The sequence below is a fragment of the Camelus bactrianus genome, chromosome 13 (assembly GCF_048773025.1).
Source record: "Camelus bactrianus isolate YW-2024 breed Bactrian camel chromosome 13, ASM4877302v1, whole genome shotgun sequence".
NCBI lineage: Eukaryota > Metazoa > Chordata > Mammalia > Artiodactyla > Camelidae > Camelus > Camelus bactrianus.
In genome coordinates this window covers 54,531,732-54,556,754 of record NC_133551.1, presented here as the reverse complement: position 1 = coordinate 54,556,754, position 25,023 = coordinate 54,531,732, and the positions used below count along the sequence as shown (strand labels likewise).

The 25,023-nt window shown below is 36.9% G+C and overlaps 1 protein-coding gene across 8 annotated transcripts in view; it reads right to left on the bottom strand.

Moving 5' to 3' along the window:
* KIAA0319L (KIAA0319 like) overlaps nucleotides 1-25,023 on the bottom strand; it is a 99,689-nt gene that overhangs the window by 32,812 nt on the left and 41,854 nt on the right. For all 8 annotated transcript variants that reach the window (XR_006726696.2, XR_006726695.2, XM_010959914.3 and 5 more), the window contains exons 4-9: nucleotides 14,145-14,385; nucleotides 11,731-11,832; nucleotides 8,643-8,740; nucleotides 5,596-5,683; nucleotides 4,318-4,410; nucleotides 2,407-2,539 (exon numbers count right to left, since the gene is read on the bottom strand). Coding sequence is in view for 6 of the 8 variants with exons in the window: in XM_010959914.3 (XP_010958216.2) it covers nucleotides 2,407-2,539; nucleotides 4,318-4,410; nucleotides 5,596-5,683; nucleotides 8,643-8,740; nucleotides 11,731-11,832; nucleotides 14,145-14,385 (755 nt within the window). In the remaining 2 variants the exon portion in view is untranslated. The remainder of the gene's footprint in view (nucleotides 1-2,406; nucleotides 2,540-4,317; nucleotides 4,411-5,595; nucleotides 5,684-8,642; nucleotides 8,741-11,730; nucleotides 11,833-14,144; nucleotides 14,386-25,023) is intronic.

The window sequence follows — 25,023 nt, the reverse complement described above, 5'->3', positions numbered from 1 at the left end:
AAAGCTTCTCTTGCCACCTCAAAATGTGAGCATAAGCAAGCAAGGAGGTTTGGGCTCCTTCCATTTTGCTGACAGAAAGAGGAAAAGCATAGAAAAGACATGTCGTTTGTTTATGTGGTGTTATATCACCACCAGCCACAGAAAGAGTCAGACATCTGTGGAATTTTATCCCACAGTCTCACCTTTTACCTATGGTCTTAAAGGGGATTTTTTGGGATTAGAGCCTTTAGAAAAAGAGCACAAAAACATCAGATACCTAGACATGCACAAATCAGCAAACATCTGAAAAAGAAAAATCTATAGAAGTTTTCCTCTTTTTCCAGTTTCTCTGTTTACACAGGTTTTTTTTTTTTTTTTAACATATCCTATTTGTCTCTTAGTTCAGAACAAAAACAAATTATAGACAAATGGCAAAATGGCAGCGGCCCATTACTCTGATTTTCACCTCAAACAGTCCCTGGCTTGTATGTAAGAATCCTGGAACCAGACAGCAGCTGACCACAGGGTTGAGGCCACTGCCACATAGGGGAAAAGAAAAGGTAAGTGGAATCAAACAGATTGGACCTTAATGTTTATCAAATCCAATCCCGTCATTTCATGAATTGAGGCTTAGATAAAAAGAGTAACTCCCAATACCCCACCCACCTAAAACACTCTAGGTTAACACTATGGTTAAAAGCTTAAGACAGACTGGGAGTTCGAAATTTGCAGATACTGACAGGCATATGTACAAGAGATAAACAAGATTATACTGTATAGCACAGGGAAATAAATATATACAAGATATAGTGGTAGCTCACATCAAAAATATGCGACAATGAATATATGTATGTTCATGAATAACTGAAAAATTGTGCTCTATGCTGGAAATTGACACAACATTGTAAAATGACTATAACTCAATAAAAAAAATGAAAAAAAAAAAAGGTTAAGACTCTGGAGTCAGACAGCCTGTGTGTCCTTGGGCAAGTTACTTAACCTTTCTGTACCTAAATTTATTCACCTGTAACATAAGAGTAATTGTAATACCAGCTACAAGGATATTAAATGAGCTACTGTGTACAAAGAGGTCACACAACACTAACCACTAGTTAACGTTCAAGAAGCAGTAGCTATTATTGGTACTATTTCAAAAAGGATCAATGTGACACAGGCTAAATTCCATAAATGTTAAAATTCCTGCATTAGAAATCTAAGGTAAAAACCAACTCACATTTCCATTTTAAGGCAATGAGAAGGCTCCTACCTTGTTGCAGTGGCAGCTACCTTTAATTCCCCTAAGTCTTGAGACAGTGAGAGTGCTGCTGAGTCAGAACTTGCATATTTATTTAAATGGTAGATGCTGTGCTAGGACATTTATCGCTGTGTCCCTGACAGTGTCTAAAACGTGATTAATCTCAGATCCAGTGGAGAAGATGGACACCCATGAACAAGCTGTTATGCCACGGCAGGCGCCACATAGAGGCACTGAGCGCAAAAGGGAAAGAGGAGAGACATATTCTCTCCTCTGTGGTGGAATCTCAGAGAGTCTCGCAGAAAACTGAAGAAGTCTTTAAAGATAGGCAGAACTCCAACAGATTGAGAAGGGTATTCAGGGAAGCATAAACAAAACACTTATGGGTCAAGTCAAAGAGGAGAGTAGAATGGGCCCTGACTCGGAGTTAGAAAATCTGCATTTCAGTTTTGGCTGTGTGACCGCAGAGAAGTTAGTAAATACACTGAGCCTCAATTTTCTCAGATGTAAAATGAGGATAGCACAGTGCACACATGGTGTTTATATGACACTCATGTACAAGTGCCTTGTAACATACAAAGAATAATGCAAATATAAAGAGGATTACTCTAGAGTCAGCCTCTGTTAATCACTCTTATTAATTACAATATAGAATGTCAACACCAGTTTCCAAAAAGACTGACTTTGAATCAAATTCTCCAAAAAGCCCTGACACAGAAAGATCCTACAAATCATATTCAAATAAACCACTAGTCAAAAGTAAAGATTCTGAGATATTATAAGTTAAGGAAGCATTTCCCAAAGAGAAGAGATAATATGAGAATAGATTCCTTCTAGATTTTTCCTGAGAAAAGGCAAAGGAAGATGGGCCCTTTCACTTAATGACAAAAATACTTAAAAAAAAAAAAAAAAAAGTTTGGGTATATGCCAAGTAAGGCTTTGGGGATTAACTGTGGTGGATCCTGATGTATTGTGCAAGGATCTTTGTCCTAAAAACTTACCACTGCTATAACCACAATCACTACATGACTCAAAGAACCAATGGAACCAAAGGCTATATTACCAACCAATCTACAGGGAATTTGGTATCTGTCAGAGTTACTCCTATAAGAATATAAGACCCACAAGGGGATAAAAACAGCCCATGGTAAACTTGAAGGATCCAAATTTACCTGAAAGTGTAGTTCCCAGGGACGAGCTTACTTAGTTTTAAAATGGCTGTATCTTCAGAAATCTTCTCTTCTCTCAGAGGTCCCTTGAGTTCTTCCCAATGGTACTGGACGATTCTATCATCATCAGTGCTTTCTTGACCATAAAGAAACATCAGTCACAACATGAGAGTGCTGGGTCTCAGCACTTACTCAGTTTACACAAACCAGGGCAACTACCCCGAGATTTGAGGCTAGAAAAACTTTTTAAATTTACAGAGTATCTCTCTAGTGTATTTCTTCCCTAAGATTATTGGGTCATTCTGCCTCTCTATGAATATTTCACTGCATAGTTTTCCAGGGACTCCAACACAGGCAACCTCTGGTTAAAATGCTACAGTATAAAAAAAGGAAAATCAAAATTTCTTAAACACATGGAAGGATACTCAACCTCACTAAAAATAAAAGAAATGCAAACTTAAATTACACTTGAGACAGCACTTTTTAACCTATCAAAAGTTTCATAACACATGATATGGGTAAAGGTATGGCGAAAGAGGCCCCCTGATAAGCCATGGTGGAAGCATAAATTGACACACCCTATATAAAGAGCAATTTGGCAAAATTTGTCTTTGCCCTGCAATTCCTCCTCTAGGAGTTTATCCTACAGATATACTTGCACATGTGTTCAATGTCATGCTTACAAGATTATGCATGGTAACATTATTTGTAACAGCAAATCAAAAATAACCTAAATGGTCATCAGGAGACTGACTGAAAACAAGTATATATCCCTACAATGAAATTATCCATGTAACAGTTAAAAGAAAAAGAAGAATGAAGAAGTAATGCATGTACTGATCAAGAAAAATTCTCCAATATATAGAAACAAGCATTGTACCGTAACAGTGTGCATAATGTCTTAACATAAAGACTGTGTATATATTTTCTTATATAGGCGTAAAATAGCTCTAGAAAGATACATAAAATAATACCATTGGTTGTCTAGAGGAAAACTAGATAGTTGCAAGATAGGGATGGTAATGATTCTTTTCATTGTATACCTTTACATATTATTAAACTTTGATCCATTCAAAAATACAAAATAAAATCATACTATGTGAGCCCTTTCTACCACTCTCACAAGTATTTCTTCCTATTCTGTCTCTTCCTCTTGGCCTGCTACTCTTCTCTCTTCCTCTTCTTACCAGAACCATCTACGTTAAATGCTAAACCTTGCTGGAGATTCCTCTGCTAAAGCCATGACTACCTCTGCCAAAACCACTGCTGGTGCCAAGGCAGTGAGGGTAACAAAGCCTTAATGGGTCTCAAAAGAAACCAAGCAAACAAGGTGATAGGACTGAACTCCCCTGCACACATACAGCTAGGATCAAAGACTAAGACCCAGAAATCCTCTCATGTCACCTCTCAGGTAACACTACTTTGAAGGGTAAAATAATGAGCCCAGGCAGGGGTGTGGAGCACACTCTGTGTCTCTCTTCAGGAGAAGGCTGACAACAGTCCTGCTAAGCAGTGATGGCTGGATGAGAGCTCTTCGTCAAGACTCAGTTACTTCTCTTACCATGATAGGAAGGAGCTTTGTTTCCATAACTGAGAATGGCAACTCTAGCAAAGCAAATTTGAAAACCAGCAAGTTTCAATTGAAATAATGCTGAATATATGAATCATCTCACTTTCTTACCATTTCAGAGCAGAAATATTACTTCAGACAAGCCACACGGGGATTTTATACAGGGTCTGTCTGGTATTTACTTCCTAATCAGTTGCTTCTGATGGTTGGTTTTCCCATACACAGCCAAGAAGACTGGCCTAAACAGTATGCAGATATAGCTGGACCCAAATCTTCTACCAGAGTTTTCTACCAGAGTACACAGTGAATGCTATTCTAAAACATCATGTTAGACAAGTACTCACGGCTGCCATCAATGACTGTAGAAGTGGTTGGCAGAGAGATCTCCTGGAACTGTGGTGATACAATGGCAACAGGAGGCTGATTCTTACGGGGCTCTGCAAAGACATGACCCAGAAGAAATTGCAAGAGGGGCTTTATAAATTATAGGAGAAGCAGGCCAACTTCCATTACATAACTGATTGCTGAAGCATCGCCAGATGGGAAAGTCAGAAGATCAGGTTGCCATTCTAACCTGACACCTGGGAGTGTTAAAGCCTCTTCTGAACCTGATGATTGCTAAGGCCATAGTGTGTTCTCTCAACACTCATGTGCTATCTAGTACAGGAGAAGTACTATGGCAGCAAGTGACTGCCTTCAGGCAAGCTGAGTAGAGGTGGATGACAAACAAGTTTTGTGCAATAAAAGCCTTGGCAAGCAAACTGTCCCTTGGCACTTGGCACAGACTGTGCTGAAAAGATAATGAGTGATTTCTTAACCATCCCTGATCTATGCGTGAGGTGACTAGGGCTGAATGATGGGAAGGTCACAAAACACTCCAGCCCACTTGAATGACTGTGAGCTACAAACCCAGTGGCCTTTTGAGAAATAATCAAATGGTCCTGATGCTAAGCACATTTTTAGGGAGGTGAAAGGACTTGTAGTTCCAGGAATGAAAAGAAAATCTATTACCAACAAAGACAGAAAATAGTATTAAGAGTTTGTGCCAATGTATGTGCTACTTTCCAACTTCCCCTAAATTTCTCTGAAAATGCAAAACAAGGTATCTTGCTAATACACTGTAATCTATCAACAGAGGATCACTTAAAAATAACGATGCGATTTGTTTTCCAAGACAGAAGAGGACTGGCAGGGTTTAAACGAAGAATTCTGTGTGCAAAGGCCCACATTTCTGGAAAGAGATCAGACAGAGCCAGCCATTGGCCTGGTTCTTTTTCTACATGCTTCTCCGAGGCTCCTGGCTTTTATGTCTCTTAATTGCAGCACATGATCCTCTCTCAGCATGACCCACTTGGAGAAGAAATTCTCAAGTAGGGAGGCCATACTGCACTGTGGGCCATGTGACTAATGTTTCCATGCCCAGCCAGGTGTTCCACCTAGAATTAAACTATATACACTTTGCCATCCTAACCTTTTACTACATTAAACTAAGAATTGCCCAATACATAAATATATTACAAAAAAAAAAAAAGGAAATTTAAAAACCCTAAAGTCAAATCTCCATCCCCTTGGGAATCCAGCAGAGGGAGCAATGGAGACTTGACCAAGGTTGGGAAACATACCTGGTTTTACTGTCACATTCACATAGCCTTCCCCGTGGGTATTCTGACCATCTACAATCACTTTGAATTCATACAGGCCTGGAGTGAGCTGCAGAGGTGAGAGAAGATCTTTTAGACAACCACAAAGAGCAGCAATTATACTTAAAAATAACACATGTCTGAACTTTCCAGTGCTGATTCTTGCACTCTCCTCTTGTACCATTTCCAAGATGGAGAAAGGAAACTAGCTGAAGAGATGAAACAATAAATTATAAACTAAAAAACCATCTCTTTTCATGTGAATCTTATTACTAGCTGACTCTAGAACAACAGAAGGGATTTCAATATCTCTGTACTCCCATTTTCTTTTCAGAAGAATATTAAAGGCCCAACCATCCTACTTCAGTTATGAAATTAAAACAATCATCTCTGCAAAGAAAAACATTCTGTAAAAACACCAAATAGCTCCCAAATATCTGAGTATTTTCCCCTCCTGATTTTCACTAACTGTATGAACATAATATAAAAGAAAAAACATCACCCACAATCCCACTGGTCCTAACACAACAAGTATTCATTTTGTTTTTTAAATTTCCTTCCAATCTTTTACCATATACAAAAAACAGCTAGAAACAGTTCATTTGTTCAACAAATATTTATTCAGAACCAATTACATACTGGTCATTGTCCTAGGCTTGGGTTCTGGAGATGAGTAATGTAAGATTCCCTACCTTCAAGGAGCTCATATTTCAGTAGTACTGAAGGCCTAGCTAGAAAGCAGGGTAGAGCTCAGTGGCAGAAAGCATGCTTAGCATGCACAAGGTCCTGTGTTCAATCCCCAGTATCGCCATAAATAAATAAACAAACAAATAAAACTAAATCCCCCCCCAAAAAACAACAAAAAAACTCAACACAAGGCCTAGCTAAAATCATGATGTATATCAAACTTTTATTGTTCTTTCTTCCATTCATTTAGCATGAACACTTTCCCCATTAGAACAATCTTTTTAATAGTTATTTTAATGGCTGCAGAATAGTATATGAAGAAATGTGCCATAATTCACATAAGCATTTCATACTGTTGGGAATTTGGGTTATTCCCAAATTTTTACTATTTTACCTAATGCTATGATGAACATCTTTCAGGTAAAATGATTTTTTTCCTTTCTTTTGGATTGTCTTCTTTGGGTAAATGCTAACTGACCGCATGTAATGCTCTCCTTCCTTGGCTTTCACATCTCTGCCTACTCCTCATCTATTTCCTCTTCCTTCCATACCTTTTAATGAAAGCGTTCCCCAGGATTCAAACTGCATGCATTTACTTTTCACTTTACACACTCTCTTTCGATGATTTCATCTATTACCATGGCTTGAGTTGTCATTTATTTAAGGTCCATATAAAAATTTATCTTTCTAGCCCAGACTTGTATCCTCATGTCTAGCCCCTTACCCTGAGCTATTTATTGGTCACCTCCACTCACTGTTTCACAGGGACCTCAAATTCGCTCTATCTCCAAATGAATTAATCATCTGTAAACCTTCCCCAAACCTGCTCTTTTTTCTACACTCCTCATTTCAGTGAATATCACTACAAACGTACCAACATTCACTCAGATGTCTAAGCCAAAAAGCTAGAGTTATCCTAGACGTCTCTTCCCCAACACCTCCACCCAATTAATTGATCACCAAGACTTATCAAGTTGTCTCCATAATGTTTCTCAAATCCACTCACTTCTTTCCATTCAGACTACCATCACCTTAGTTTTTAACCACTCACAGCACAGTTGTTAAGAGCATGGGCTTTAGAGATGGAAAGTTCCAGTTCAAATCTACCATTTAATAGCACTGTACACTTTGGCCAAATCATTTTATTTTTCTAATTTTTAGTTTTGTCATTTGGAAAACATATTAATATTTCTATCTTGAGATTGTTAGGAAGATTAAATGAAATAACTGCATAAAATAATTAGCAATCTGTCTGGTGCATGGTATAAGCTCAACAGGTGGTTTTTAAGTTTTATTTGTTTAGCTTTTTTTTAAACTCAGATTATTATCATCTCAAAACTACATTTTTCAACAGATTCCTCACTGGTCTCCTTGGTTTTGAGTCTTTTCTCCCCCAATCTACAGTCAGGGTGATCTTTCTAAACTGAAAATATGAACATGTCATTCCCCTGCTTAAAACCTTCCAAAGGTTCCATATTCCCTCTGGATAAGATTCAAAGTCCTTACTCTGGCACACAAGGCTCTGTGCAATACGGCCCTTGCATCTCTCCAATTTACCTGTGCCACTGCTCTTCTCATACCATAGGTCTAGTCAGATGAACCACATATAATTCCCTTTTCCCACATTTTCTCTCTACTATTTGGCCCAGCAGCCATACTGCTTCCTCTTCTTGGGGTATTATCACTCCATCCTGTACCCAGTTAGTCACCTGTCATGACCTAATTAGGTCAGGTCAACTCTAAGAAAGCTACTCTAACTCCCCAGGGTTGCAATACCCTCTGCACTGACCTAATATATCCCTGTTATAATTACCTGCTTCTAGTCAGAATCACCTACTAGACTCTATTGTTCTTGAATGTTAAGATTATGATTAATTCACTGGTAAATTCCCCAATACCTGCCACATAGTATACACTGAACAGTTGTTGAATGATTGAGTGAATAAATAAATGAGATTGCTTGGCCAAAGAATATGAACATTTTTATGGCTCTTAATAACTACACTAAATCCCAAAAAAGACTGAGCCAATTTACACAATCATGTGGCCACAAATAACCTAGCTTATCTCCCAAATTCTAAAATCCTTATGTTACCCTTAAAAGCTGTTTAGTGTATATTTTCAGCTATCACCACTATGCTTATACAGTATTCTCACCAAAACTGAAAATTTGAGAATCATACACTAACAAATACTGGATGTCAGCCAGCAAGACTTCTGGAGGATTCACTTCTGAAAGATTATTCCTGACTTAAATGTGGACAGAAAATTCTATACTATACATTTTAGAAAATGGTCAATACCTTCACCCCAACCCTGCAAGTGACAGGAGGCAAATTCACCTTGGACAGTTTGAGGATCTGGGAATGTTTCCCTTCCATTTCTCCACTGTAGTCTTTAGGATGAGTAATCAGCTGCCAGTTGTAGGTGTAGGTTTCTCCTATAGAAGGGCAGTTACAAAAATCATGAAAATACACACCTACATACCAAGAGGGCATCACACAGCCTGCCAATACCAAATCTCTTCTAAATCTTGACAAAGCCTTAGTTTCCAAGATTCCACCCCAAAGCCTAAAAGAAAGCTCAACATTCTGTTCAAAGAAAGGGTGGATTCTGCTGACTCAGCTATGGTTAGGCTTCTTCCACTCTTCCAGCAATGCTCACTCCTGCCTCATACCCACCTTGCTTTGGGCTAGTCCTCCCCCAAAATACCAGGTTGCTCATGGTATAGCATCCCAGTGAAAACACATGCCCTACCAACCACTATGGGTGAACTCGCTGGGAACAAAGGCCATTTTCTCACAAAACTTCTTTTGCAACAAAGAACAGCAATGACTTCTAAATAACATGGTTCAAAAATAGCGTTTTACAGAGTGCTAACAATGCTCGTCTCACTGAGGTCATCACACCCTGGTGAGTTAAAAGAGCTACTTCATTCCTGCTGAGCTAAATAACACACTGCAGAAGATGGTAGGGGATGGACCATTTAAAACAGGCCCCACTGAAATTAATTAAGATCAAATGAAGCATTAAATGGTCCTCATTTGTAGCTCAGACTACATGACTGGGTAGGGTGAGGATAGAATCCTGTTATCTAAATGGAATATCCCCCCTCCCCCTCCCCCAGTTAAAGTCGTCTTAAATTTTTTTTTTGGAACAAAATGCATTTCTGGCCATGAAAGGGTGGGATTTGGTAGGAAGGTTTAGTTTAAGTTCCTACCCAAAAAGGGAAAAATAAAAGGAAAAATACTTACAGAGAATGGTCCTTTTCTTATTTTATGAGTTCAAAAGTTAAAGTTAACACATAGAACTTAATCCCAAACAGCCTTCATCTTAAGGCCAGATTTTATTTTATAAGCCTGAGATAACAGATCTATTACTCTTCCTTTCTTCACAAAATACTAGCTTTGTTTTGGCCACCTGCCAGCCCCAGGCAGCTCTCATAAATGTATATGTAGAAGTTAGGTGAGGAGTAGGAAAGAAGCAGAAGTAGGACTGGTGCTAAGAGATGACACTTCTTGAACCGTACTTGGAATTTTTTTTTTCACACAAAAAACAGACTCAGATAGTTTGAGAACTGACAATTTTATAACATCTAAGACTAGCAACACAAATTTCAAAAAATGACAATATTCCTAGAACAGAAAAGCTCAGGGAATGAATTATACCTTACAGACAGAAATCTGCCCAAGGGCAAGAACAACTGAGTATAGGTCTGTTAGACAGAATGCTGGTTTTAATGATTCAGGGCAGTGGTTTTCAAACCATGCCTCTGAACCCTAGAGGGACCCTGAGAGGTGCTTCAGGGGCTGCCACAGGAGATGAGGGGGATGAAAAACAGGCAGAGCTTGTCCTGCCTCACTGTCCCCAGCCTTTGAAAGTTTGAAACCATCCACCTCATACATCTGATAAAGGCTGAAGAACCTGGGGAGAGGAGAGTTGAAAGAATCTGTTTCTGAACCGATGTGTTTTGGAATACTGATACACGAGGTGATATTAACTTGCAGAAATGTATACGCAAATAGGGGTTAGAAAAGAAAATACATGAGAGCCAGGATATCTTTCACCAGAGTGGAAGCAACTGCAGCTAAAGACAGTTCTTTCCTCACCTGCATCTTCAAAGATCACCAAATCCATTTACCATAACTTACCACCAGAAGAGGAAAGGAAAAAGTTTCTCTAGAGGAAGGTAGAATGAACTGATAAGGAAAACTCAATTTGAGGACAGCAATACAACACAGAAAGGGCATCTAGAAAAGTACATTTTGCATAAATATACTATTTGGTATTAGGCCCCAAACGTAGGGATATTGTATTGGAAATGTGTACCTAAAATGGAAGGACCTCATCCTGAATAGACTGTGGCAGCTACTTAACTAACCTTATAATGAGCTACGTGACTAACCTTACAATGAGAGTAATATAAACCCAATGCAATCATTTCCACCAAAGTATGCTTCACTCCATGTCACAGATAGTCTTAAGAGAATTTGTGTTTATAAGTCAAAGTTTGGTAAATTAACATATACGTCAAAGGTGAAAGGGATACTCATATTACACAAGTTTCCTTAAATAATAAACTAATCATCCCCCAATTTATATATCTTATAAATCTGATTTTTGTATATCACATTGGGCTTATCTTTTTTTTTTAAGTGACAAATCTGTATTTGCAGTAGTCTTAATAACTCCTCTATAAGCTCTATATCTGCTATTTACTAGTTGTCTGGCCGAAATAAACAGGGTAACCTGAGTTTCAGTTTCTTCCTCTTTTAAATGGGTATAATACAATCTCCATTTAACGAGCATCAATCAACAATGAAATCAAAAAAGAAATTTAAAAATATCTTGAGACAAATGACAATGAATACACAACCACACAAAATCAATGGGATGCAGCAAAAACAGTCCTAAGAAGGAAGTTCATAGCAATCAGGCCTTCCTCAAAAAATTAGAACAATCTCAAATAAACAACCTAACCTACCATCTAAACGAATTAGAAAAAGAAGAGCAAACAAAACCCAAAGTCAGCAGAAGGAAAGAAATAATAAAGATCAGGGAGGAAATAAATAAAATAGAGATTCATGAATATTAGCTATGTTCTAGGCACTGAAACAGTGCCATTTCATTTTGCCCTTAAAGTAGCCAGATGAAGTAGGAATTACTATCCTCATATTACGGAGAAAGAAATGGAGACTTAGAGAAGTTAAATAATTTGCTTAAAATCATTCAGCTAATGACTGGTTGAGCTAGAATTTGAACGCAGACTTGACATCAAAGCCTATGATCTCAAAGATTATACTGTATTGCCTCTTATAGCACATCGGTGCATACGCAAGCTATACCCTACTCTTAAAGGAGTAAATGGGCTAAGGTATGTAGGTATCGTTATAAATCAAAACATTATCCAAGTGTAAGAGGATGTTTTACCTTCACGTGGTTCTTGGAGAACAAACGCATTTAACTGAACTTCATTCTTAGGAAGCGTCATCTGAACACTCTCTCCAGCAGATACCACCAGTTCCTTTATAACTGGAAACAAAGAAAAGATATGAAATAAGTAATGAGATCTAGACTATCTCATTTCTTTCCCTCCTTTTGTGGCCAAATTTCTTCTATAAACAATATTCAGCTATTGCCTTCCTTTCCTTATTATTTACCCACTCTGTAATCCCCTGAAATTTGACTCTTATCCTCACTTTTCGACTGAAAAGGATCTTTTGAGATCATCAACAAACTTAACAAATCTAATAGTTGTTTCTCAACCCTCATCCTTCACCTCTGTGGCATCTAATACTACTGACTCTCTCCATCTTAAAACTCTTGGTTATCACGGCATCATATTGTTCTACTTTCTTCCTATTTCTCTGAGTTTTTCTCCACTGTGAGCTAAGTATGATCTGTCTCTAAGTTCTCTTTATACAGTACTTTTCACAGAATTCGATAAACAAGAGGTCAGTTCTGTTTCAAGGATCAACTTTATGCTCATATATAACTTTCTAATAAAATATAAAAAGTTCCTAGAAGAAAAGACAAATGTCTACAGCCTTAATTTTCTTTCCATTTAAATTGCTACAACCACAGACTTAGATAATTCCACCAATCTTAACTGGTCTTCCTTCTGCTAGCTCTCTCCATTCTAATCCAATCTGTCTTCCTAAAACATCTATCACAGAGTGTTTCTAAAATACTCACCTACCAAGTTACTCTCCTACCCTAAGACCTCCACTCCCATGCCATGTTTAAGGCTAAACTCCTAACCTGGCTCTAGAGATCCATCATCATCTGATCACATCATTTCACCATTCCTACCCAATTCTGTCTCTAGATATATTCATTTTCCCTCTTGTGCTCCATAGAAGCCATAGTCTACTCTTGAGAACCTTGCTAAAGCTGTGTCCTTCAACTGGAGTGTGTGCTTACTTTACTCTAAACACAGTACTTTGTTTCTAGCTTAAAAGCCAGTCTTCTCTCCAGGAAATCTTTCTATACCTTTCTCAGTTCAAACTGATCTACTTCCTGAACTACTGTAACATTTTGGAACACCCACATCAGCTAGATACTGTCTTTATGCTATTCACCAGGTATTCCATACATGTCAGGATTTCTCAACTTTGGTACTATTGACATTCTGGACCAGATAATTCTTTGTTGTATGCCTAGGAGCAGGCGGTGGTTAGGGGGTGCGTCCTAAGCCTTGTAAGATGTTTAGCAGTACCCCTAGACTCTACCCACTATATATACCCTCTCCTCCTCCTCCACAGCTGTTAACACCAAAAATGTTTACAGGCTATTGAGAACCACCAATTATATAAATCTTATTTCTCTAACAATAATTGTTCATTTGGTATGAGACCTAGGAATCAGAGAGCTTAAAGCAAACAACTGGTGTGTTCACCCACATTTCCAGACTGGGAGGTGAAAAGGGCTTCCTGACAAATATGAAATTTGAGATTTATCTGTCTGCTTGGGAACACTGAACTTGGGGAGAAATGAAACCATCCATTATGAAAGCTTCAGCATTATACACCCTGGGAGGTGGAATAAGAATTATCTGAAGTAACTTTCAAAGAAAAGAAAAGAAAAGAAAGAAACTCCCCACTTCAGAAGTATAATGGTCAAATATATAGCACAGCCCAAACTTTTCACAATTACATCAACACTTGCAAGCATTCTGCCTGAATACAAAAATTACTTTAGTGCTTCAGGGATGAAACCCTAAAATTTCATGTTGTATTACCACCAAAGTAGACCTTAGGAAATTAAAAGTCAGCAAAAATTTATTTTCACTGGCCCTGCTTCACCCTGCTGACTTTTTCAGGAGATAAAGATCAACAGTTTCCTTGATTAACCATTTCCTCCCAATACCTTAGAATGGAACTTATGAAGCATAGACTTGCTGTTAAGGCAATGCTCTATAATTCTTCCCGTGAGTTGCTTTAAAAATAAAGATGCTATCAAAATCAAAGAGACAAATATCTGACCTACAACCAGCCATTCAGAAGGCAAACAGATGTACAGATCCAACCCTTTCCTCCCAGTGGCCTCTGTTTGTTTGGTTCCTGGAACATTATTTAATTGAAACTTGTGCCTTTAAATCCCAGGCACAGTGCAAACCAGTTCTGAGAGAAGGAGCCTCATAAATTCCCATAGGCTGGAGCTTACTGAAAAGGAGAGTCCCAGTCCTATGATTACAGGGACACCAACAGGATTATTTTTCTTCCTCTAACCTACAGTATTCAAAAGTCATGCCTCCCTTCTTTCCTTCCACTAAAAGGTTAACACTTTGATCAAAGGATCTATTTTCCCATCCTATCTCCAAGGGCAGAAGCAAAGGGCCTCACCTGGTGCTGAGGTGCTTGGGAAAGAGGCCTGGGGGGCAGAGGTAGCATAACTGTAGGAGGGAGTCACCAGCAGAGGGGGAGAAATCTGGATTTCCCCAGGGTTTTTTACTTGCTGAATGGCAGGCATAGTACCAGAGTCCTCTGACTTCTCAGACTGGACTGATACATTCTTCGACCAACCAGGAATCTTCGCAGACAGGTTTGTGGTTAAGTGATTAGAAATTTTAACTGCTTTTTGGACCTAAAGAAATGCAAAAATTCATTTGAATAGGCAAAAATTATACAGCCAATTTTTTAGATTATGTTTCATGAAATAATTGCATGTTCAATGTTTTTTGAAAAATGCAAAACTGTCAAAAATATTACAGAAACTAATCTTACCACCCCAACTGGCGTTAAAATGTTGATATAAATCTTCCTGTATTTTTTTCTATGCTTAAAACAAGACAGTAATAATCATACTATGTATGCTTTTTCAAACTCAAAATGGATTAAAGACTTAGATGTAAGACCTGAAATCATAAAACTCCTTGAAAACAAAGGCAGTCAGCTATTTGATATCGGTTTTAGCATAAAATCAATATTGATTTTTTTGGATCTCTTCAGGCAAGGGGAAAAAAAGCAAAATTAAACAAATGGGACCGCATCAAACTAAAAAGCTTTTGCAGAGCAAAGGAAACCATCAACCAAAATGAAAAGGCAGCCTACTGAATGGGAGAAGATATTTGCAAATGATACATCTGATAACGGGTTAACATCCAAAATATACAAACAACTCATATAACTCAACATCAAAAAAACAACCCAATTAAAAAATGTGCAGAGGGCCTGAATACACATTTTTTCGAAAAAAGACATACAGATGGATAACAGACATATGAAAAGATGCTAAACATCACTAATCATCAGGGAAATGCAAATCAAACCACAATGAGATAGCCATTCTGACAGTTGTGAGGTGGTTATCTTCAAAAAGACAACAAATAGCAGGTGTTGGTAGGATGTGGAAAAAAAAGAATCCTTGTATACTGTTGATGAGATCAAATTGGTGCAGCCACTATGAAAAACAGTATGGAGGCTCCTCAAAAAGTTGAAAATAGAACTGCCAATATGATCCAGCAATTTCGCTTCTGGGTATTTACCCAAAGAAAATTAAAGGAGATAGACAAGGATTTCAAAATTGTAGAATAGATAAACAAGATTATACCGTATAGCACAGGGAAATATATACAAGATCTTACGGTAGCTCACAGAGAAAAAAATGTGACAATGAATAGATATATGTTCATGTATAACTGAAAAATTGTGCTCTACATTGGAATTTGACACAACATTGTAAAATGATTATAAATCAGTGAAAAAAATGTAAAAAAAAACCCCACTAATTTGGAAAGATATAGGCACACCAATGTTCACTGCAGCATTATTTATAATAGCCAAGATGTAAAAGCAACCTAAGTATCCACTGATAGATGAATGAATGAAGAAGTGGTGTACATATATATACAATGGAATACTACTCAGCCATTAAAAATGAGATTTGCAATTTGCAATAATGTGGATGGACTTGGAGGATGTTATGCTAAGTGAAATAAGTCAGACAGAGAAGGTAAATACTGTGTGATCTCATTTATATGTGAAGTCTAAAAAACAAAACAAATAGAACAAAATGAAAATGGACTTATAGATACAAAGAACAAACAGATGGGTGCCAGAGGGGAGGCAATGAAATAGGTGAAGGAGGGGTGGGGATGAAATAGGTGAAGGAGATCAAGAGGTACAAACCTCCAGTTATAAAATAAACAAGCCACAGGAATACAATATACACCATAAGAAATATCAATGATACTATAATAACTTTGTATGGGGACAGATGGTTACTCGACTTAACTGTGGTGAACATTTCACAAAGTATGCAAATATCAAATCATTATGTAACACACTTGAAACTAACATAATGTTGTATGTCAACAATACTTTAAAAAAAAAGAAACCAAAGTTAATTTATGCCCCTCTGCAGTAAATTCCTGCCTCCATCCCCAGGGTCAGAGAATCACTGATTTGTTTCTTCACCATTAGTTAGTGTGGGCTTTCTTGTATTTCATATAAAAAGAATCAGATGCAAACTTTTTTTGTTTCTGGATACGTTTACTCAACATAACATTTTTAAGGTTCATCCATGATACTGTGGGTATCAGTAGTTCACTCCTTTTTATTACTGAGTAATATCATTATAGAGCTATACCAACATTTATTTACCCATTCATCTACTGATGGAGATTGAAGTTGTTTTCAGTTCTTAGATCTTATAAATAAAGCTGTAATAAATGTTAGAATAAAAATGTTTATGCAAAGATTCATTTTAGTCTAGCTTGAGTAAATACTTAGAAATATTTATGGCTTGTTACATTAAGTGTATGTTTAACTTTGTAAGAAATGGTGAACTACTGTCCAAAATGGCTATACCAGCAAGTTATGAGAGTTCCAGTTGTCCCATAATTTCACCAATACTCAGTATTCTTGGTCTTTTCAATTTTTTTGTCATTCTAATGTAATCTCACTCTGATTTAATTTGCATTTTCCTGATGACTAATGAGGCTGAACACCTCACCTGTTTTTTGGCCAGTCATATATTTTCTTTGAAGTTTATTCAAATTTCTACTTTAAACAACTTTATTAAGGTATAACTGACATACAATAAATTGAACATATTTAAAGTGTACAATTTGATAAATTTTGACATATGTGTACACCTGTGAAACCATGACCACAACCAAAATAATGAACATATCCATCACATCCAAAGATTTCTCATGCTCCTTTCCAATCCCTTCTCCTCCCCACCCCCATCCCCAAGCAACCTGCTCTGTTTCCTGTCACTATAGATTAGTTTGCATTTTCTAGAATTTTATGTAAGTGGAATCACATAGTATGCACTTTTTTTTGGTATGGCTTCTCTCATTTAGCAAAATTATTTAGCTATTCATTTATGTGCTGTGTGTACCAATAGTTCTTTCCTTACGATTGCTGAGTAGCATTCTTTTGTATGAATATACCACAATTTGTTTATTCATTCACCAAATGGACATTTGAGTTTATTCCAGTTTTGGGCTATATAAACTGAGCTGCTATAAATATTCCTCTACAAGTCCTTGTATGAAATATCCTTTCATTTCTCTTGGTTAAATATCTACGACTAGAATGTTTAGTCATATGAAAGATACACCTTTAACTTTTCAAAAAACTGCCAATTTTCCAAAGTTGTTGTGCTATTATATAGCCGCACCATGAGTGTGAGCATTCCAGTTGTTCTATAACTTTGCCAGAATTTGTTGTGGGAAGTCTTTTTTAATTTGCATTTTTTATGTACTTACTGGAAACTTCCGTAACTTATTTGGTAGACTATATGTTGAAATCCTTTACTTCATTATTAGTTTTCTAATTGAATTACAAAAGCTCTTTATATATTCTAGAAACAAGTCCTTTGTTAGATATTTAATTTGCAAATAAGTTTTCCCAGTCTGTAGCCTGCCTTTTCATTTTTTTAATGGTGTCTTTTAAACTGTAAAAGTTTGTAATTTTGATGAGTTCCAAGTTACCAATTTTTTCTTTTATGGTCATGATTTTTGTGACATTTATTTATTGACAAGATCATAAAAATGTTCTCCTGTGTTTTCTTCTACAAGGTTTATAGTTTTAGCTCTTAAATTCAGGTCTACAATCCATCTTCAGCTAATTTTTCTGTATTGTGTGAGGTAAAGATCAAGGTTCACGTTTTCCCATATCACTATCCAATTGTTCCAGCACCATTTATTGAAAAGATTATCCTTTCCCTCATTGAACTGCCTTGACACATCAATTAACCATATTTGTGTTTGTCTTTCTCTGGACTCTATTCTGTTTCACTGATTTAGTCTATCCTTACACCAATACCACTGCTTTGATTACTGCAGCTTTAAAATAAGTCTTAAAGTTAGATAGTTTAAAGTCTTACAACTTGTTACTCATTTTCAAAATCATTTTGATAATTTTATGTCCCAATCCATGAACATGGCTGTATTAGTTTCCTAGGGCTGCCTAGAAATTTTCCACCAATTTGGTGGATATAAGCAACAAAAATCTATTCTCTCACAGTTCCAGAGGCCAGAAGTGACAAAATCAAGGCACTGGTAGAGCCATATTTTCTCTGAAGTCTTTTGGAGAGAATCTGTGTTTCTTCCAGCTCCCAAAGATCTCAGCATTCTTTGGCTCATGACAACATAACTCCAATCTCTCTCTCTATCTTCACATGGCCTTTTTCCTTATGACTCTGTGGCTCCAATTCTCCCTCTCCTTCCTCTTGTAAAAAGAACAATCACTGGACTTAGGGCCTGCCCTAAATACAGGATGATTTCATCTCAAGATCCTTAACTAAATACATCTGCAAGGATCCTATTCCCAAGAAAGGTCATACATACTGAGGTTCCAGGTGGACTTGATTTGGGGAGGGGGGCACACACTATTCAGCCCATTACAATGGTTTTCTCCATTTATTTAGTTAGTTTATCTCTCAGCAATGTTTGTTTTATAGTCTTCAGTATATAGCTCTTGCACATATTTTGTTAAATTTATCCATAAATATTTTGTGGTTTTGGACTTTGTAATACATTTTTTAAAGCTTTAATCCCCAATTATTCATTGCGAATATATAAACACAACTGATTTTGGTAAATCTGACCCTATATCCTGCAATCTTGCTAAATTCACTTAATAGCTCCAGTAGCTTTCATATACATTTCTTGGAATTTTCTAAATACATGATTATATCTATGAATAAAGGCAGATTTGATTATTTCCAATCTGTATTACTTTAACTTCTTTTTCTTGCACTATCACAACAGCTAGAACCTCCAGTACAATGTTGAATAGAAGTGGTTAGAGCCACTATTCGTTAATTTTTATCTCATTTTCTTTCAAATCTTTGAACATAGATTCCTTTAAGTTTTTAAGCATACTTTAAACAGCTACATTGAAGTCTTCGCTAAATCTAATAGCTGATCCACTCAGAATTCATTTCTATTGATTATTTTTTTCCCATGTGAGCATGGGTCACACTTCCCTGATGCTTTTTTGCATGTCTCGTAACATGTGGTTGAAAATTGGAAATTTTAGATAATCTGTTGCAGCAACTCTGGGTTCTGTTGTATTTTTCTGATGGGCTAGTGATTATTTTTAGTAACTGTCCTGTACTTAAACTGCAGAATTCAACTCCCCCACAGTATGCTGTCATTGATGTCTCTGCCCAGTTTTTAAATTCTTGTTTTTATTTTAGCCTGGCTTCCTAGGTATCACCCCTGTATCTGTATAGTTTAGCAATAAGTCAATGATTTGGGCAGAGGTCACTGAAACACCTCAAGTCCATCTTTCTATGTGCTGCTTGGGGAATGCATTCAAATTTGCAACCAATTTCCAAATCTCCATTTTTACTTTTTACCATTCTTTACCATTTTTACCACTTAGTATTCTTTTGGGTCTCTGTCACACATGCAGATAGTTTCTGAGTCAGCCAGGGATATGTTGAGGGCTTATCTTAGACAATCTACGGCTCTCTTATTTTCAGGATCTTCCCATTAAGCTTCTCGTAGGTCCATCACTCTCACCAACAGGCATTACAACCTCAGGCTAGCAAACTGTGGATTCAATACTTCATTCCCAACCAAGTCTGCCACTTTTAGTTGACAAAGCTGTGAGTTTTCACCTTCTGACCCAAATTAAGTCCACCCCATTTGGAAAGAAAGTTGATTGTTTTCATGTTCAGCCACACATTGGTAAAACTACATTTCTTGTCACCTGAGCTGGGATGATGAAGGTGGGGGACAGATGGGAGAAGTCCCAAGAAGACTACAGACTCCCACTGTACTTGCTCAAAGCATTACCAGCTTTCCAAGAAGAAACATTTCTCAATTTGTTTCTGCCTCTATTATACTTTTACTGGCCTGAAATATTTGTTTTTAACAATGTTGTCCAGTTTTATACTTGTTTTTTTACAACGAGAAAATTACAGACTGCCTCACGCTGCTGTAAGTGAAAGGTCTCTTGTTTTTCTCTTCCCATTTTAAAAACTGTTTACTTTTGTCTCTTGAAATTCCTTAACTGTTCACTTACTAAAACCATTTTCCTTTCATTTCCTTTAGTTCTCTGAACATACTTTGAAATCTTTGGCTACTAATTCCAACATCTGAGTCAACTTTCAGTCAGTGTCTACTGACTGCTTTTTCCCCTGAATATGGGTCACCCTTTCCTATTCCTTTGCATGTCTAATAATTCTTGTTTGAATACTGTGCACTCTATCTAATACATATAGTGACTCTGGATTTTATTATGCTTCCCTTGGGATTGTTTGGGGTATTTTTCCTAGTAGGCAAATAACTTGTCTGGATTTAAACTGTAGACTTCGCTTCCCCTGCAGTGTGCAGCAACTGGTATCTCTTTGTAATTCTTGCGTCTGCTTTTCTAGCCTGGTCCCCTATAGGTTTTCTTGTGAACCTGGTGATTGGCCAAGAATTTGGCCATAGATTATACTCATATTCAGGGCCTATTCTGGCTGCACTTTCTATACTTCTCGAGATTTTGCCCTAATTTTTCATTCTTAGACACTGTCCTCTGACACCTCAAATAAATAAGACCAGATTTCTGCTACGTGAGTTATACATGGCTGGGCAATGAACTCAGGTAAAAAAAGCAGCAAACACAGAGCTCATCTGGTTTAGGTCTATCTTTCAAAGACAGACTCTGCCTCTCTGATCTCTGCACGCTTTTTCACCAGGCCCTCGGAGTCTCCCCATGTAGGTGTAGTTTAGAGATTCAGCCAGGAATTTTAGTGGAGTTTATAGTCAGGTTATGGGTTTTACCCTCTTCTGTGTGTGTGTGTGTTTTGTTTGTTTGTTTGTTTTTACTTTCAAGGGCCCCTTCCCTTAAATTTCCAAGTAATTTTTCTATCCTGAACTGTTCTTTGCCACCATAAGAAAGCAAGGTTGAGGTTTTCCACTACCACTTTCCTCTGCTGTGGGTGTTGATGAATGCCCTCAGGCACAATTATTTAAAAGCTGCAATCTCACAATTCTCATCATTTCCAGTTACTGTTTTTCAAGAGTAAACTCTCCTCTAGCTTCTGTCTGTTTTTAGATACTTTCCAGTTTCTTTAAATGTATTTTTTACATATTTTGTAATTATCAACTGTGGAAAAGTTCAAGAGACCGCTTTACTCTGCCATCATTACTGGAAATTCCCCCTGTGGGATGGATTTTCAAACATTAAGGATCTAATACCTGTGAAGCTGAAATGCATCTGGGGCTTGGGGAAAAGACTCTTAAGATGACACCCAAGTTTCTAGTTTAAGTGAAAGACTAAATTACAGTGTTGTCAAAAAACTAAGAGAGACTACAAAGCAGCAGTTTTAAGAATGTAACACTCAAGTTATATTTCAGACATACTGAATCTGAAGTGCCTCTAGGAAATTCAAACAGAGACTTAGACTTGGAATCAAGTCCCTAAAGGGAGAAGCTGAACCCATGGAATTAAATAAGCTTGCCCAAGAAGAGCATGTTAGTAAAGGAAACAGAGGTTCAAAAATTGAATACTTGGGAATATCAATGTTTAAGATGCAAGCAGATGAAATGACCCACAGAACTGACTCAGAAGGAATGGTCAGAGAAAAGGAAAAGAAGCAGGAAAATGTGTTATAACAAGAAAGAAAGAATAATTGTGAAATAATACAGAGAGGTTCAACTAGATAAGGACTCAAAAGAATACACTGCGCTTGGCAATTGTGAGGTTACTGGTGACCCTGACAAGAGTAACTTGGAAATCAAGTTCCACAGGACTGTGGATTGAATATAAGTGAATGAAGAAGAGAAAACAAGTGTAGATTACTCTTGAAAATTTTGGATGACAAGGATGAAAGTAATGGAAGAGTTAATGAAGATACAAGAGGACAAGATCAAGAACCTATTTGGAAGGACTGAATTTGAACAATAAGTACCATGTTCTCAAAGAGCTAATACAATGAATATCACAGAAGGGTTCCTAGAAGGAATAAAGCTTGGGATAAGTCTTGAAGAGTAAATAGTAGTTAGGCAGGTGAATGACAAAAGGTTAAAAAAACAAACAAACAAAAAAAGACAAAAAACATGGCAAGCTTCTTCTTCTAGTCAAGATGGAGTTAACAGGCACCAGATTTATTCTCCCATCTGAAACAATTTTAAAAACAGATAAGATATATGAAACAATGACACTCAAGACACTGAACATCAAGCAATGGAAAAAAGCAGTTCCTAAGAAATGAAAAACAAACAAGATGAGCCCTATGATTGCCTCAGCTTATTGTCTGAAGAAAGTTTCTAGGCCACAACACAGCATAGCACAAGAGTAAATCCAAGCAGAAACTGGCAGTTTCCATGAGCTGAAGAGATGTAGCTGGAAGTCTAGGAGAGGAGAGACTGCACAGAGACAGAACTCTGAAGACCTGCAGAGGCTCCCCCTAAAGTATTCAGCTGAGTACTGATCACCTCACACGTGTGTGGAAACTACCCAAGGACACAGAAAGAACTACCCAAAAGGATTACAAACAGTACCTAGAGTTCACATGGGCTGGGAATAGTTCTTATTCCAAAAAACCAGACAGAAAACTTCATAATTCACAGGGCATCAGTTTAAGAACTAATAAAAATCTTGCCTCGGTAGTGTGGAAAAATTAACCCTAGGCTAAATACAGCTCTGGGCCCACACAAAGCTTAAAAGTAGACTCAAAAGGGTCAAACTGATTTCAAATAATTTAACCACACCCCAGAACAAACCTCAAGAATATCTATAGTGATACAAAAATATACAGCACCCAACTAGGGAAAAATTTACGTCTGGGACCCTATCAAAAATTATCAGGTATGCAAAGAAGCAGGAAAATAAATCGTATAATGAAAAATAAAAATTCTTAAATAAAACAGACTCGGAAATAACAGAGCCGACAGACTGGTAGACAAGGATATTAAAATAATTATTATGATTGTATTCCATATGTTTAAGAAGCTATAGGAAAGACTGCATATATTAAGTAGAGACATGGAAGATATATCTTTAAAAGACCCAAATAAAGCTTCTGGAGATGAAAAACACACTGTAGAGATTTAATGGCAGAGAAGACAATGCAGAAAAAAGATGACTAAACTTGAAGACATAGCAATAGAAACTATTCAAAACAAAACACACAGAGAAAAAAGACTGAAAAGAACAGAGCATCAGCAAACTGTAGATCAAATTCAAGGAGCCAAATATGCTTCTAAATGGAGTTCTCAAAGGAAGATGGCACAGAAAAAATATTTGAAGAAATAATGATCAATAATTTCCAAATTTGATGAAAGCTATAAACTGACATTTGAACCCAGATTTGAGAAGTTCAACAAGCTCTATCTAAATATAAAAAACATAAAGAAAAGTACAACAATCAAATAACTTAAAATAACAGTAACAATCAAATTCTTAAAACAGTGATAAAGAAAAAGCTCTTAGCAGCCAGAGAAAAAGACACATTGTATACAGAGGAACAAAAATAAAAATTACAGCAGATTTCTTAACAGAAACAATACAATCTAGAAAACATTGCTACAGTATCTTTAAAGTACTGAAAGCAAAAAACAAAAACAAACAAGAAAACCCACAAAAAAAAAAAAAACCCTGCCAACCTAGATTTACTTAAATAGTGAAAATACCTTTCAAAGATGAAAGTGAAATACTGAAGTTTCAGACATACAAAAGTTGAAAGAATTCATCACCACAAACCTACACTACTAAAAATAATAAAGGAAGTCCTTTAAGACAAAGGCAGATGATACCAGACAGAAACCTGGATCTACACAAAGTAATAAAGAGCACTGGAAATAGTAACAAGCTGGCTACACATTTTTCTCATTTTTTAATCTTTTTAAAAGATAACTGACTATTTAAAGCAAAAATGGTGACAATACACTGTGGAGTTTATAACATATATAGAGGTAAAATGCATGAATAGAGGTAAAATTCCCGAAGGCCAGGAAGAGAAAATGGAAGCATACTGTCATAAGGTCCTTACGCTGCACATGAACTAGTAAAATATCAGTAGAAGGTAGTTCTTGATAAGCTAAAGACGTATAATGTAAACTCCACAGCAACCAGTGAAGCTCATAACAAAGAATTATAACTATGTATTAACTTTTTAAATTACTGCTGTAAAAAATTACGACACACTTATTAGCAGCTTAAACCACACAAATCTATTATCTGTTCTGCAAGAGAGAAACCCAACACAGATCTCATCAGGCTAAACAAGTGGTTGACATGGATGTGCTCCTTTTTGGAGACTTCAGGAGAGAAGCCATTTCCTAGCCTTCTCCAGTTTCTAGAGGCCATACGCTCTCCTTTACTCATGGTCACCTTCCTCCATCTTCAAAGCAAGCAGCGTTACAACTGTCCTTCCACAGTTACATCTTGCTTTTTTACTTTTAAGGATGCATATAACTAAAACTGGCCTACCTGGAAAATGCAGAATAATCTCCCTATTTTAAAGTCAGCTGTTTAAAAACCTTAATTTCATCTGCAACCCTAATACCTCTTCGCCATGTAATGTAACATATTCACAGGCTCCTGAGATTAAGACATTGACAGCTTTTGAGGTGGCAGGAGAATTTTTCTGCCTATCACAACTAAAATAAATCAATGAAAGGAGTAAAATGGAATTTTTTAAAATCCAAAGAAAAGCATAAAAATAGGGATAAATGAAAAAAGCATACGTGGGACAAACAGAAAATTAATAAAGTTGGTAGATTCGAATCCAATCACATCAATAATCATATTAGATGGTCTAAACACT